The sequence below is a fragment of the Dasypus novemcinctus genome, chromosome 3 (genome assembly GCF_030445035.2).
Source record: "Dasypus novemcinctus isolate mDasNov1 chromosome 3, mDasNov1.1.hap2, whole genome shotgun sequence".
In the NCBI taxonomy this organism is placed as follows: domain Eukaryota; kingdom Metazoa; phylum Chordata; class Mammalia; order Cingulata; family Dasypodidae; genus Dasypus; species Dasypus novemcinctus.
The window spans coordinates 139638612-139654366 of record NC_080675.1 but is presented as its reverse complement, the minus strand read 5'-3'; the positions used below and the strand labels follow the sequence as shown (position 1 = coordinate 139654366).

Here is a 15755-nt window from a genome sequence, read left to right as displayed (position 1 = left end):
TTCGTCTCAGCAACAGGTGGTGGCGGGGTTAGTGGGACGGTCTGCAACGTGGGATTAGTTTGTTCTTCCGCTGGGACCAGGGGGTCCCTGAAATCTCACTGTTCTGGGATATTTTTTCCAGAAAGGAGGGCTCTCCCATTTCCCACCCTGGCCTTTGAAGCTTGAAGGGAGGAACCTCTAGGAACCAGTCAGGTTCTGGGCTTGCCCAAGCTCTGGAGAAGTTAAGAACGTCCTGCTGAGCTTGGGGCCTGGGCTACGCCCCACGGTTACTAGCCCTTATCGCCAGGCCTGCTTTCCTCTTCCAGCCCCTGCAGCCCCTATCCCACGCACAGCAGTGATCGGGGAACCCTGGACTCTCACAGTGCATCTGCTCTACTTCCCCTCAGCTGGCTCCTGGCTGTGCAACTCCCAACCAGGCCCCCAAAACAGGCCAGAAATGGGTTCCAGCTGCAACCCGTACACATCTGGAAATGTGGTCGTGGAAGTGGTGTGTCTGAGGCATTGCTGGCCCTGTGAGGGGTCACGGCGGTGGGGACTGGGGCTGCACAATCCTAATACGCAGCTCCACTGTGTAAAAATGCAAGCCCACGAAAGGGCAGGAAAACAATTGCCCCAGTCCTGGGTCCTGGAAGTGGTTAATGGGTCATACGGAGGCTGCTGGGAGGGAACCCTGGCCCCTTCTCATTAGCGAGGGGCCTCCTCACCCCTACTCTCCCTCCTGCTTTGCCTCGATGTGGAGCCTGGATCCCAGAGAAGTCTGCCTCATTTGAACTCAGATTCAGAGCCTCTGCACCTCCCAGGCTGCCCCAAGTCACCACTTGGGAAGGAGTCACCTCCCATAAGATTTCACTCTACCCACTTTTCTGTTTTTGACAGGTTAAGAAGTATTTGAGCTTGGGCCATAAGATGTGACTCAGAATGTGGAACCTGACAAACCTTGTTTCTTTGCAGATCACTGGATCTGAGAAACTTCCTGCGTTCCAGGGACAAGCCAACTCTGTGAAGCACCCTCGCCCATCTCTTGCCACGTTCCCCACGGGGCCTGGGGAAAATGGTGGGGCCCAAGGCCTGGGTGTTCTCCCTCCTGCTCCTGGAGGCCACATCTGTCTTGGGTACAGGCTAAGTATCTGCTAGCTCTAAATCCTCCGCTTGCGTGGTGATGTCATGTCTAGCCTGGGGCCCAGCTATGCACTTGCCCTCAGCCATAACAATGGCCTTAAAGCCTGAGGCAGGTTTATGGATTTATTCATAATTTATACTCTGCTTATTTTCCCAAAGAATTTGCGATAGTTCTTGACATTAAAACTCACAGAACAGAAACTTTTCAAAGAAGAGAGGGATGAGTCATCATTCAGAGGGAGGAAAAAAGAAAAGGGTTACTGCCCCTGTGTACTAAATTTAGCTCCGAGCTTCCTAGCAGCCTAAGCAAAAAGGAATCACAAGTGATCATTGAGTTCTCAGAAGCAAATATGGAGTTTGATCTGTTTTTAGTTTCATGAACATTCTTCTGACCTAAAACTCAATTTCATTTAGACCCTAGAGCTAAATGTCACAGAGGCACCAGAACAGGTCAGTCATCCTTACCCTGTCACTCTATCCTCTGGTGACACTGAGCTCTCAAAGGAAGAGGTAGTGAGAATTTGCCTAGTGGAACTGCTGACTCCCTTAGGCAGCTAAACATCAGCGCTTCCAGCACTACCCTGCACATTCTCGCCCACCTCCCCTTCTCCTGATTTCTAACCACATACTCAGGTAAAGCAAATTGCTCCACACCCTCTTTCTTTTTTAAGATTTATTTTATTTTATTTATTTTCCCCCCTCATTGTTTGCACTTGCTGTCTGCTCTCTGTGTCTGTTCCGCTCTGTGTCTGTTTGCTGTGTGCTTGCCTTTTTTTTTTTTTTTTTTAGGAGGTGCCAGGAACTGAACCCGGGGCTCCATGTGGGAGGGAGGTGCCCAATAGCTTGAGGCACCTCTGCTCCCGCAAGACCCTCTTTTAAAGCTGCAGGCACTGCAGGCTCTGTGACCACAGATGCAGGAACAAAGCCTGCCTTGGAGTCTTGCCAAATCTGTGGGTACCCACTACCCGTGTTTTTTCTGACTCCCTGACAGCTGCTATTTGTGAAGATGATTAACATTCAACCATCTGAAGGGAAATCAGATTAGTTTGATTAAAAGAGCTCCTATCACCCCAATTAAGCAGCACAGAGAATTCTGATTCGGCTCCTCACATGCAAGTTAATTGCCTTTCAAAGCTTTTGCAGGCTTCTGCTCCCTTTCCTGCTTCCCCTTCTGGAGCTCCCAACCCAGCCTCAGGTGAGGTGGGGCTAGGAGCCGCAGGTGACCTGAGGACCCTGGACCCATCCTCAGGCAGACTCCACCATTCAAGGGCCAGAAAACTGAGGACCCCTGCCCCAGTTAGATCACATGAGTCGTTTGTGGGAGGGTAAAAGCCAAACTCGTGCCAGGCATTGAGCTGAAAGGTATTTCAAGCAATTATTCAGCATAAATTATGGGCTAGGCATTACTCTAAGTGGAATTTATGAATGAGCTCATTTAATCCCACCATCCTCTGAGGCAGGAACTCTTATTATCTTTGCGATGAGGAACAGGCAGGCAGGTGGGTAAGTAGCTGGCCCAGGGGGACAGAGTTAAGGAGTGGTAGAGCCTGCGGAGCTCTGGCTCTCAATCTGTGCAGTGTGCTTCAGAGATGTTTACTTGAGTTACCTCATGGAATCCTCACACCAACAGAACTGCTCTGTGAGGTGAGAACTAATATCTCCATTTTGAGGAAAATAAAGGCTCCATTTTGCCAACAAGGGCAGGCCCCAAAGCAGGAGCCCTAGCCCACTGCTCAGCAGCATCCTGTGAACCATTTCTAGAACAAGGGTGAAAGGAGAACTACATTAATTGAGTATGCACTAGATGCAGGCCTCTCTGTACCTATTATCACCCTGAATATGTACCAGGCTCCTATGATGCAGCGATTATTAGTTCATCCCCATTTTATGGGGAAAAGAGGAATGAAGCTTTCCTTAGGTTGCACAGGTAGTAAGTGGCAGAGTGGGGATTTGAACTCACATCACTGCTCATGCTCTGTCCACCCCATCACACTGCTTCTCTGCATCCAGAGAGGCTGGTAGCAGGAGCCTGCTGAGCCCATCACTTACAGGTCAGGCTTCTCACTCAGCTTCTCCTGGCCCTCAGGGAGGCAGATGATGCTCTCCCAGTCGGTGAGAAGAGTCCGGCCTACGAAGAGGACCCCCAGCATCATGGCCAAGCCTGCTGACACCCTGGAGAGTGAGTTGTGGCTGGAGCAGGGAGGGGTCGGGCAGGAGGTCTTTAGCGAGCTCACTAAGGGAATTTCTGAAGCCAGGGTGCAATGTCAGGGTCCCTCGGAAGGCACTTTTACAAGGCATTTGGACTTCGTCTCGGTCCAGGCAGAGGGACCTAGTCTACAGGACAGCTCAGAATCACGAAGCTGCCCAGTATAGCCCAGGAGCACTGGGGCGCGAGCTGTGGGCCAGAGCACATGCTGGTGGGGAGAGACGGCGCCATGAGGGTGAAGAGACAGCAGGGGCTGGTTCACCAGCGCCTCAAACGCCGGGGGGCTTGGTTCCCCAGGGTGGCCGAAGTACCACTGACTGGGTGGCTGAAAAGAACAGAGCAGTTCTGGAGGCTGGAAGGCTGGTCAGGGTGTGGGCAGGGCCAGGCTTCCTCTGAGGTCTGTACGGAGGAATCTGTTCCATGCCCCCCGGCAAGCCAGGGCGTCCTCCCCTCATCTGTCTTGGCCTCTCCTCTTCTTAGAAGGACAGCCGTCACAGTGGATTCCGGGCCCTCCCTAGCCCAGCGTGTCCTCATTTCAACCCGCCTAATTCCATCTGTCATGGCCTCACATTCTGAGGGACTGGGGATTAGAACTTCAGCCTATCTTTTAGGGGGGACACAACTCAACCCCTAACACCTGGCTAGGGGGTGTTTAAGCTGGCGAGCAGTATGGAGAGAGCTCACCCTCACTGCGGGGTGGTGGGAGGAGAGCGGCCGGGGGCGCCTCAAGGTCAAGAGACTGTTCTGGAAGTTGGGAACTGGAATGGAGGCCTTGCAGTGGGGGTGGCAGGAGGGTTAAGAAACGGGAGCGAGGCTGGAGGGAGACGTGGCAGGGACTGAGACCAGCTGGGTGTCGAGCCGGGTAGGGGAGGGGACCTGGAGGTCCCCTGGGGCTCCCGGGTGTATCTGCACCCCAAGCCGGCTCTGGTCTCTCAGGTCCTGGCGAGTGGACGACATGGTTCAACATCGACCACCCCGGCGGGAAGGGCGACTACGAGCGGCTGGACGCCATCCGCTTCTACTACGGGGACCGCGTGTGTGCCCAGCCCCTGCGGCTCGAGGCCCGGACCACCGACTGGACGCCCGCGGTCAGGACGGGCCAGGTGGTCCACGGCAGCCCGCGCGAGGGCTTCTGGTGCCTCAACCGGGAGCAGCGGCCTGGCCGGAACTGCTCCAACTACACCGTGCGCTTCCTCTGCCCGCCAGGTGAGCCTCCGCCGGCGCAGGGGGTGGCCCCGGGGCCCCTGGCCGTCACACGCTCACTGACTCTGACCATAACCCGGTGGTGTCGCCGTCACACGCACACTGACTCTGACCACAACCCGGTGGTGTCGGTACCACAGGCTTCCGGGCAGCGTTCCGGGACGATGCGCGCCCTCCAGGCAACCGTTTTATTGAACGTGTGGCACGGTGACCACAGTGCCTGGGGCCGGCTGCTTGGGCTGGGATCCCGGGCTTACCGTGTAAACAGTGTTTCTTAGGCACGTTTTCTCCAGCTCACTGAGCCTTAGGTTTCTCACATGTAGAACAGAGATAATATTAGTAAATCTTGGTAGTGTTGTTTTTTTCCCAATTATTAACTGAAATAATGAGTGTAGAGGAGTTAACTCAGGATAAGTGTTCACTGAGAGTGAATAGCTATGAGAGCACCTGCGTGGCAGATGCTGTGCTAGGTATCGACATTATTTTGTCTATACTATACAGCGACCTTTGAGGGATCTTCCATTTTGACAAGGCTCATAGAGGTTAGGTGAATTCTCCCAATTACACAGTTGATAACTAAATAAGTGAAGAGCTGGCAATTGAATCCATGTCTGTGTTTGCAGAGTTCATGTCTTTTTTTGGGGGGGGCGGGTACCAGGCCGAGGGATTGAATGCAGGACCTCATAAGTGGAAAGCCAGCGCCCAACCACTGAACTGCATTGGCTCCACTGAGCTGGTTTTTTCATTTGTTTGCTTGTTGTTTTGTTTGTTTTTAGGAGGCATCAGGAACTGAACCTGGGACCTAACATGTAGGAAGTAGGCGCTCGACCTCTTGAGCCATATCTGCTCCCCTCATACTCTTTTAACTTAAAAAAAAAAAATTATCCCCCTTGCCCCAGATAGTTCTCTCATTTGTCTGCTCATTGTTTGCTCGCCTTCTCCAGGAGGCACTGGGAACCAAACCTGGGACCTCCCACATGAGAGGCGAGTGCCCAATGGCCTGAGCCACATCTGCTCCCTGCAGGGTGCAGCATCTGCTGGCTTGTGGCATCTACCCATTGCGGCAGGGGCGGCATCTGCTCGTCTACTTTCAGGAGGCACCAGGACCAAACCTGGGATCTCCTGTGTGGTAGGCAGGCACCCAACTGGTTGAGTTGCATTCGTTTATCCCTCATGTTCTTTTTTGTTTTGTTTTGTTTGAGGTACCAGGGCTGGGGATTGAACCTGGGACCTCATACTTGGGAAGCCAGAACTCAACCACTGAGCCACACTGGCTCCCCACTCATGCTCTTTTGATTCCCCTACACTGGACACGAGATGTTGGGGGAGCCATCTGCAGACCTGCCCACTTCTTGGAGGCACACTCCCTTCTTCTGTGGATTCTGCCAGTCCACACAGCCTGACGCTGCAGGCCCAGGGGGGAATAGTGGTCATCTGGAGTGGGAGCCCAGGCCAGTCTCCTGGGCAAGGTCGGTGCCCCCATTCTTGCTCACAGGCCTCAGACCAGAGGCGAGGAGAGTGGGAAGACAGGGCTTGATGTCTGAGACACGCAGGTCCCAGGCTCTGACCTCCCAGGAGACCTTCTACAAAATCATGTAGCTGTTTCAGACTGGCAGGGCAGAGAGGAAAGATGGTGCTATCCCTGCACATCCTAGGATGGCATATCAGAGTCCCAGTGCTTGGCCAACAAGCTCCTCTCAGGACCACTCAGAAGCCCTATGGTGCCTCTGTACAAAGTAGGAAGAGACGCCACTCAGACTCTTGACTTTTATCTGTTGGGGAAAAAAAAAATCATTGCAATAAATAGAAATATCAATGATATTCACGATGTAAGTGGAGGTCCTGTTTTCTCACTAGAGAAGAAAGAACCTCTGGGTCAGATTTCCTGGCAGAGTCCCCTTGGGAGGGATGTCAGACCACTTGTTGATCCCACTTTGCAGGGTCCCTGCGCCGAGACATGGAGCACGTCTGGAACCAGTGGTCTCCCTGGAGCAAGTGCTCGGCTGCCTGTGGTCACACTGGGGTCCAGACTCGTACCCGCACCTGCTTGGCAGAGACGGTGTTGCTGTGCAGCGAGGCCACCGAGGAGGGCCGGCTCTGTATGGGCCGGGCCTGTGCAGGTAACCACCCTTGCTTCTGGCGCTGGGAGGTTGCAGGGTAGGTCTGAAGCAGCCAAGGAAGATGGGTTGGATGGTAAAACTGAGACAATTCATTCATTTACCCAGTATTAACCAAGCATCCATTAGGTTGTCTGGTGGGGGGGGGGTAAAAGGGTAATGTGGGAGCACTGAACAGGGTCAATTACTGTAGCTAAGGGGAATCAAGGAAGGCTTCCCAGAAGAGGTGTACTGTCTTAAGTCTTGCAGGATGAGTAGGAGTTTGTTACCTTTCCTTATTAGCCCGTATCACTAAGGCCTAAGGAGGAAGGAGGGCATATGAGCGTCTACAGACTACAGCATGGCGCGGGGAGGGCTGTAATCAGTATAACCCCTGCTGAAGTGGCCCCTTTCCCACAGCCTGTGACCTGACCTGCCCCATGGGTCAGGTGAATGCTGACTGTGATGCCTGCATGTGTCAGGACTTCGTGCTGCACGGGGCTATTGCCCTCCCTGGGGGTGCCCCAGCCTCAGGGGCCACTGTCTACCTGCTGACCAAGACACCTAAGCTGCTGACTCAGACAGACAGTCGTGGGAAGTTCCGAGTCCCTGGTTTGTGCCCTGATGGCAAGAGCATCCTGAAGATCACAAAGACCAAGTTTGCCCCCCTCATGCTCACAATGCCCAAGACCAGCCAGAAGGCAGCTGTCGTCACTGCAGAGTTCGTGAGGGCAGGTACCTGAGTTCTCTGGGATAGGGTTGGGGAGGAGGGTTGGACTTTTAAAAAGAGAAGTTGGGAGCTGATGTGGCTCAAGCGATTGAGCACCTGCTTCCCACCTGGGAGGTCCCGGGATCAATCCCTAGTGCCTCCTAAAATCAAAAGCAACAACAAACAAACAAATGAAACAACCAACTCAGGATAGCTGATGTGGCTCAGCGGTTGAGTGCCGACTTCCTACATACAAGGTCCTGAGTTCAATCTCTGGCCCCTGTACCTTAAAAAAAAAAAAAGTTACAGTGCTAAGAGCTGGTTGTCCAGCTTACTCAGAGCAAAACCCAAATTCCTTACCATGGCCCACAAAGCTCTAAATCATCTGGTCTCCTATTCTGTCATCTCTCTGACTACTCCCTCCACACTCAGTCACTTTATTCCGGCCACTCTGGCCTCTTCTCTGTTTCTCAGACACACAGGTGCACTCCTGCCTCCCTGTAGATAGTGGCATGGTTTTCTCCTTCCAGTGTAGGAGGTCTTAGCTTGTCATTTTATCAAAAGCAGTCAATTACAATACCATGTGGGGTTTAGAGATCATAAAGAGAGAGGCTTGGGGAGTTCAGAAGGGCCAGAAAGTTCTGCTGGGGGTAGCAGAACAGGAATATTGCACTATTCAAAATAGCCAGCTCTATCTCAGCAGCAGTGCCTGGGAATCTCAGATTGGCACAAGGTCCCCTTGATTCTCCATGCATCACCCAGATACTGCTTGAGAAGCCACAGCAGCAGGTCTCAGGGCAAAGGTGTGTGTGGGGGGATGGACTCTACTCTGGACCAGTCCCCGTAAATATTAGGACCGCTGGAAAGGGATTGGGGACAGAGATGAAGTTAAAAAAATTTTAACACAAGTCAAAGAACCTGAGAGAGCAAGGCTCTGTAGAATCTGTCACAAAGAAAAAACCAAAACACTGTTTCTCTTCTCCTCTCTCAGAGACTCCTTACATTGTGATGAGCCCTGAGACGAAAGCACGGAAAGCTGGGCAGAGCGTGTCCTTGTGCTGTAAGGCCACAGGAAAGCCCAGTCCGGACAAATATTTCTGGTGCGTATTCTGCCAACTACCTGCCCAATTCTCTTCTTAGAAACCAGAGAATTCTTGAAGTAGGTTTGCACTTAGTGATAATAATAATAATCAACAGAAGAAAGTTACAAGTATGACACAGGGTTGAGGCCACGCAGACAACCAGCAAGCCCTCTGGTTTTCCTCACAAAGCTGGGGCACCCACAGGCCATCTCTGGTCTCAGGGGCCTGACCTGCATTTCTTCAGGACACAGAAGAAGGTTCCTCAGCCCAATTCCCCTGACAAAGGCACACAAGGTCAGAATCCCCAGGGGCTGAAGCCTTTACCCTTCACATTTTATAGCCATCATCTAGTTTGACCTCTCCCCCCCCCACCCAATGATCCTGTGAGATCAACTAGGAATCATTGTTCCCAATTTGCAGACCAGGAAACTGAATTCCAGAGAGGTGAGATGACTTGTCCGAGGACCCATAGCTGGTTAAGTGGTGGGGCCGGGGACACAGAATCACATCCTTTGACTCCCAGGCTAGTAAAGTGCCCTTGGGTAAGCTGTCAGAGGTGATGCTGGCAGAGGCAGGGACCCAGCCACCCTGGGTTCCAGTGGCTGCTTGTCCCAGGCACTGCCATTCCACTTCCCTCCTCCGATACCTTGCAGGTACCACAACAATACGCTGCTGGACCCCTCCCTCTACAAGCATGAGAGCAAGCTGGTGCTGAGGAAACTGCAGCAGGACCAGGCCGGGGAGTATTTCTGTAAGGCCCAGAGTGACGCGGGGGCTGTCAAGTCCAAGGTTGCCCAGCTGACTGTCATAGGTAAGCCCATCCGAGTCCCTGGGGTGAGGTGGGGGCGATGCTACAGCTGCCATAGGGCTGGCTGAGCACCCAATGAGCATAACTGGGCAGTAGAATCTTGGGCTTTTCCATGCCAGGCACAGCCCCCTTTGTGGCCCTCTGAAACATGAAGACGAAAGACCCAAATCCTACCCTGGCAAAATTGCCACTCCAGCAGGGGTGAAGAGATGTCAATAAGATACAAATAAATAAAGATAGAAAAATGCAACTCAACAGGAGATAAGGGGCTGTGGCGCTAGAGATGACAGACATCTTCCAGGAGGAAGTGACTGTGGATGGCTGCTGGAGGGAGCAGCTTTTCAGCCTGAGTCTTTAAATAGTAGTAGTCCTCAACCTTGGCTGCTCATTGTGATCCCCTGTTGAGGTTTTAAAACCACTGATGAGTGGGACTTACCCAGAGATTCTGATTTAATTAGTCTGGGTTGCAGTCTGGGCATCGAGTTTTAAAAAACTCTTTGTGTGGTTCTAATTTGCAGAGCAAATTTAAGACCAGAGAACCCCTGGTCTTAAAGAGTGGGCAGGGACTGTGTGTATGGAGATGGGGGCCTTCCAGACTGAGGGGCCAGGCAAAGGTACAGAAGTGGGAAGCAGAGGGGGACTTTCCAAGCAGGGGTGACCTGAACACGCTGGCTTCCAAAAGGGAAGAACTGGAGGGGGAGAGACTTGAGGCCAAAGCCAATCAGAAACTTGGACTTGGAAAGTCCGGCTGGGGGGTCGGGAGAGACAGGATGCCATAGTAATTGGCTTGAACAAAACAAAGCAAAACAAAAGGCAGAGAAGGGAGAGTTTATTGGACAGATCTTGAACTATTTCACGGACTCCAAGGAAGTTGAGCAACAGACCTCAGGACAGGCAGGACACCGGGCACTCCAGACTGAGCTCGGCAGGGGGCCTGCAGTGCCCCCTCAGCAGTGGTTCTCAATCCATCATATCAATGCTACCCATTTGTCACCCTTATTTTTTAATACTGGCCTTACTATTCTGAAGTTAAATTTGTAGATAATAAGTTAGCTACACATAATGTAAAAAACATGGCCCTGACAGTATTATAGTAGAGAAATAAAAAGAAAATAATTTTAATACCAAAGAATATGTATTTCAATATAAGGGAAACGGACTTTGGCCCAGTGGTTAGGGCGTCCGTCTACCATATGGGAGGTCCGCGGTTCAAACCCCGGGCCTCCTTGACCCGTGTGGAGCTGGCCATGCGCAGCGCTGATGCGCGCAAGGAGTGCCCTGCCACGCAGGGGTGTCCCCCGCGTAGGGGAGACCCACGCGCAAGGAGTGCACCCGTAAGGAGAGCCGCCCAGCGTGAAAAGAAAGAGCAGCCTGCCCAGGAATGGCGCCGCCCACACTTCCCGTGCCGCTGACGACAACAGAAGCGGACAAAGAAACAAGACGCAGCAAATAGACACCAAGAACAGACAACCAGGGGAGGGGGGGAAATTAAATAAATAAATAAATCTTTAAAAAAAAAAAAAAAAAAAAAAAAAAAAAATATTTAAATGCTTTGGGCGCAATGACACCAGACCAATGAAGGGGTCAGATACCTAATCCAGAATCACCACAAATGCTGATGGATGCAGAGGCGTCATTTCGGTGGTTCACATTCCCTGGGTTAACATTCCATGGAGATGTGATTTTCTGAGATGAAGAACAATTTTTGGTAATTTTCCAAGCTACACAAAATATAGTCTCAACTCAATTTACATGGTTGCTGCATTCTGGAAAATTTCAGTGCATGTTAAAGCTATGCAAAAAATATATATACTAGGCTTATTTGATGGGATATGTGAAAGTTGTGCAGAAGAATTCTTTATGTAGGACAGTGCCAGGCATTGAAGGCCATAGAGCATCAATGGCCCCTATGTGCCAGTAGCACTCCCAATTTTGGTGGCAACCCAAAGCTCCCCCACAAATTTCCAAGAAAGCTCCAGCCCTACATTGAGAACCACTATTCTAGTGATCTCAGCAACCAACTCTGTTTCCCTATCTATAAAATGGGGTTAGAGATAGCTGCCCTTTCTCCTTCACAGGAGAACTGTGAGAATCAGAATCACAGATATGCAAGTCCTTTGAAAACCATAAAGCACTGCAGAAAAGTGAGGCAAAGGCAATCTGTGTGGGACATGAACTTATATCTAATGTCCATGTCATTTCCTTCCACAGCCCCTGATGAGATCCCTTGCAACCCAAACCCTGAGAGCTACCTTATCCGGCTGCCCCATGACTGCTTCCAGAATGCCACCAACTCCTTCTACTATGACGTGGGCCGCTGCCCTGTCAAGACCTGTGCAGGGCAGCAGGATAATGGGATCAGGTGCCGGGATGCTGTGGAGAACTGCTGTGGCATCTCCAAGACAGAGGAGAGGGAGATCAAGTGCAGTGGGTACACACTGCCCACCAAGGTAGCCATGGAGTGCAGCTGCCAGCGGTGTACAGAGACCCGGAGCATTGTGCGGGGCCGGGTCAGTGCCGCTGACAATGGGGAGCCCATGCGCTTTGGTCATGTGTACATGGGGAACAGTCGTGTGAGCATGACTGGCTACAAGGGCACTTTCACTCTCCATGTCCCCCAGGACACAGAGAGGCTAGTGCTTACATTTGTAGACAGGCTGCAGAAGTTTGTCAATACCACCAAAGTGCTGCCCTTCAACAAGAAGGGAAGTGCGGTGTTCCATGACATCAAGATGCTTCGGCGGAAAGAGCCCATAACCTTGGAGGCCATGGAGACCAACATTATTCCCCTGGGGGAGGTGATTGGTGAAGACCCTGTGGCTGAGCTGGAGATCCCATCCAAGAGTTTCTATAGGCAGAATGGGGAGCCCTATACAGGAAAAGTCAAGGCCAGCGTGACCTTCCTGGATCCCCGGATTATTTCTACAGCCACAGCTGCCCAGAGTGACCTGAACTTTATCAACAATGATGGTGATACCTTCCCTCTTCGGACATACGGCATGTTCTCTGTGGACTTCAGAGACGAGGCCACCTCAGAGTCACTCAATGCTGGTATGGTGAAGGTTCACCTTGACTCAACCCAGGTCAAGATGCCAGAGCATGTGTCCACGATGAAACTCTGGTCACTCAATCCAGACACAGGACTGTGGGAGGAAGAAAGTGACTTCAAATTCGAAGGTCAGAGGCGGAACAAAAGGGAAGAGAGAACCTTCCTGGTGGGCAACATGGAGATTCGTGAGAGGAGGCTTTTTAACCTGGATGTCCCTGAAAGCAGGAGGTGTTTTATCAAGGTGAGAGCCTACCGGAGTGAGAGGTTCTTGCCTAGTGAGCAAATCCAGGGGGTGGTGGTCTCTGTGATCAACCTGGAGCCCAGAACTGGCTTCTCATCCAACCCCAGGGCCTGGGGTCGCTTTGACAGTGTCATCACAGGCCCCAATGGGGCCTGTCTTCCTGCCTTCTGCGATGACCAGTCCCCTGATGCCTACTCTGCCTATGTCTTGGCAAGCCTGGCTGGGGAGGAACTGGAAGCAGTGGAGTCTTTTCCTAAATTCAACCCAAATGCAATTGGCGTCCCTCAACCCTACCTCAACAAACTCAAGTACCGGCGGACAGACCATGAGGACCCGCGGGTTAAGAAGACAGCTTTCCAGATCAGCATGGCCAAGCCAAGGCCCAACTCAGCTGAGGAGAGCAATGGCCCCATCTACGCTTTTGAGAACCTCCAGGCATGTGAGGAGGCACCACCCAGTGCAGCCCACTTCCGGTTCTACCAGGTTGAAGGGGATCGGTATGACTACAACACCGTCCCTTTCAACGAAGATGATCCCATGAGCTGGACCGAAGACTACCTGGCATGGTGGCCCAAGCCGATGGAATTCAGAGCCTGTTATATCAAAGTGAAAATTGTAGGGCCAGTGGAGGTGAATGTGCGGTCCCGCAACATGGGTGGTACCCATCGGCGGACAGTGGGGAAGCTGTACGGAATCCGGGATGTGAAAAGCACACGGGACAGGAACCAGCCCAATGTCTCCTCTGCCTGCCTAGAGTTCAAGTGCAGTGGGATGCTCTATGACCAGGACCGTGTGGACCGCACATTGGTGAAGGTTATCCCCCAGGGCAGCTGCCACCGAGCCAGTGTGAACTCCATGCTGCATGAGTATCTGGTCAACCACCTGCCACTGGCAGTCAACAATGACACCAGCGAGTATACCATGCTGGCACCCTTGGACCCACTGGGCCACAACTATGGCATCTACACCGTCACTGATCAGGACCCTCGCACGGCCAAGGAGATCGCACTTGGCCGGTGCTTTGATGGCACGTCTGACGGCTCCTCCAGAGTCATGAAGAGTAACGTGGGAGTGGCCCTCACCTTTAACTGCGTAGAGAGGCAGGTGGGCCGCCAGAGTGCCTTCCAGTACCTCCAAAGTACCCCAGCCCGGCCCCCCAATGGAAGAAGAGTAGCCTCGAGAAGGCAGCAACGGGCAAGTAGGGGTGGCCAGAGCCAGCGCGGAGGGGCAGCCTCTCTGAGGTTTTCTGGGGTTGCTCAACGGCCAGTGAGCAACTAAGTCTCGTGGTGTTCCGTCCCCACCCCAGCCTCTCGTGGCAGCCATTGTGAGACTGATGCACAAACTGTCACTCGGTTAATTTAAGCACATCTGTTCTGGTGCAATTTGCTTGTTGTTTTTTCATGCTTTTACTTAGTGTCTTTGTCCCTTGAAAATGATTGCCACGTAGTTCCCCCCAAAACAGCAAAATAAAGCCCTGTTCTTGAAAAGAAACACAATCAATTGGCCCCTGGTAAACTGTGCAGCTTTGACCATTTTTCTCTTAGTGCCATCTACAGAAATGTACTTTCTTTTCTTTTTGCATGGTTTTGCCCACCGGTATGATAATGATAATCTGATGATGAAGAGTAAATAACCAATAGAAAGCATATTTTCTTGGCCTTGTTTCATAAGATGTAAGAAAGGCCTCCATCACAGTTCATACATACACATGGTGGTGAATAACGGAATAAACTACGATACTTTTACTTGAAATGTAAATAACTTATTTATTTCTTTGCTGAATTTGCAACTTTAGTGCACACTCACTGTCAAGCTATAGAATATAGTATAACCATAGTCCTTCAGCCAACTCTGGAAAGAACATCTCCTATCCACATTACATTAGATTGCTATTTGTATCAGTATATTTCCCTTATACTTGCTTCTGTTCTTGCTAGAAGCCCACTGTAGCCCAAGGCAGATGTCAATAAATGCATATTTTGTACTTTGATTCTGAGACAGCTGTCCTGTCTTTTATCCCTTAAAGTGAGCCACTACTCAGAGGGGCAGAGGGGCTCTGGAAAACAGTCACTATATGGTGTGAGGCCTGCCCCTCTCCCCCAACTAAGTTATAGGAAATGGGTAATTGGGCACCCATTCTGGAGGTCAAGTTTGTTCTGGTGGATCACATTTTCCATTTACAGGGAAGTGCAGAGATTCCTGGGGTTGTGAGCATGTTCTGGGGCTCCTGAACAAAGCTAAAACATGCCCCCTTTTTCTTTGTTTCTTTCCAATGTTGGGGAACTTACACAATGGCTTGTCCCAGAGTCCAGCAAGCTGACTAAGTGGTCCTTTGGCACCTCCCACTCCCTCCTCCACAACAGTCTGCTTCCTTCTCCACCTGGGCTGGCTGACCTCACTCAGAAATGATGGGCTTTTCCTTTTTTTTCCCCCAAGCATTTCTAAAGATGCCCAGCAGCTTTCCAGACACTAGACCTCTGTTTTATGGAGCTGTCCCTTTGAGTAAAATAACTGATCCAAATGGACAGGGTTTTGTCTTTGGAAAAGATACTTGGTTTAAAATAGTAAATCAGAAGCGAATGGATAGTGCCAGGGTAGACTTAAAGGAATCAAGAGTCAGGGCAGTGGGGTACAGGGTTGGGTGAGATGCACTAACTGCCCTTCTCCCAACCCCTCCAGCCTCTATCAGGGGGATTGGGGTTAGATTGGGAGAAGAGGGGACATTGTTTATAATCAGGACAAAAAGCTTTCCCCGATCCCCTAGCTGGCCTGCACATTCCTTTTGGCTATCTCTGGCCTGGGTTGGATTTGTGCTCCTGGCTCAGGATCTTCCTGGCTCCCTGGGGTTTGCTTCAAAATCAATTAGAAGTTTCTTGGGCTGAGCAGTCCCATCCCCATGACTGCTGAGAAAGCAAGCAGATGCAGGGCTGAGGCCTAGTGGCCTTGTGATTGCTGCTTGACCCATTTCCAGCTTCATTTGTCCCACTGCTCCCAGGGAGTGGCTCTCATCAGCTGCTTGGTGGGGTTTGGCTGCCCCCACTAAGGGACCAGTGTATAGTCATCTGCAGCACAGATGCCTCAGCCGCTTCTGGAGCCAGAGCTCATGCTGTTTCAACCCAACTACCCTGTGCAGTTCCCTCAAACTCAGAAAAGGTGCACTGACTAGGCCCCCCAGCCTATGCCCTTCCCTTTCTGTTCTCTGTTGAGGGCATGAGTAAACAAAGTCTAGCAGGTAGCAGATG

The 15755-nt window shown here is 51.5% G+C and overlaps 1 protein-coding gene across 1 annotated transcript; it reads left to right on the top strand.

Annotated features, from left to right (window-relative positions):
* Nucleotides 1–951: 951 nt before the first annotated feature.
* Nucleotides 952–14503, top strand: CILP (cartilage intermediate layer protein). The gene is made up of 8 exons (XM_058294351.2): nt 952–1112; nt 3206–3298; nt 4262–4531; nt 6469–6648; nt 7045–7359; nt 8325–8433; nt 9069–9226; nt 11435–14503. The coding sequence occupies exons 1-8, from the start codon at nt 1052–1054 to the stop codon at nt 13789–13791; spliced, it is 3543 nt and encodes a 1180-aa protein (XP_058150334.1). The 5' UTR covers nt 952–1051; the 3' UTR covers nt 13792–14503.
* Nucleotides 14504–15755: the final 1252 nt, after the last annotated feature.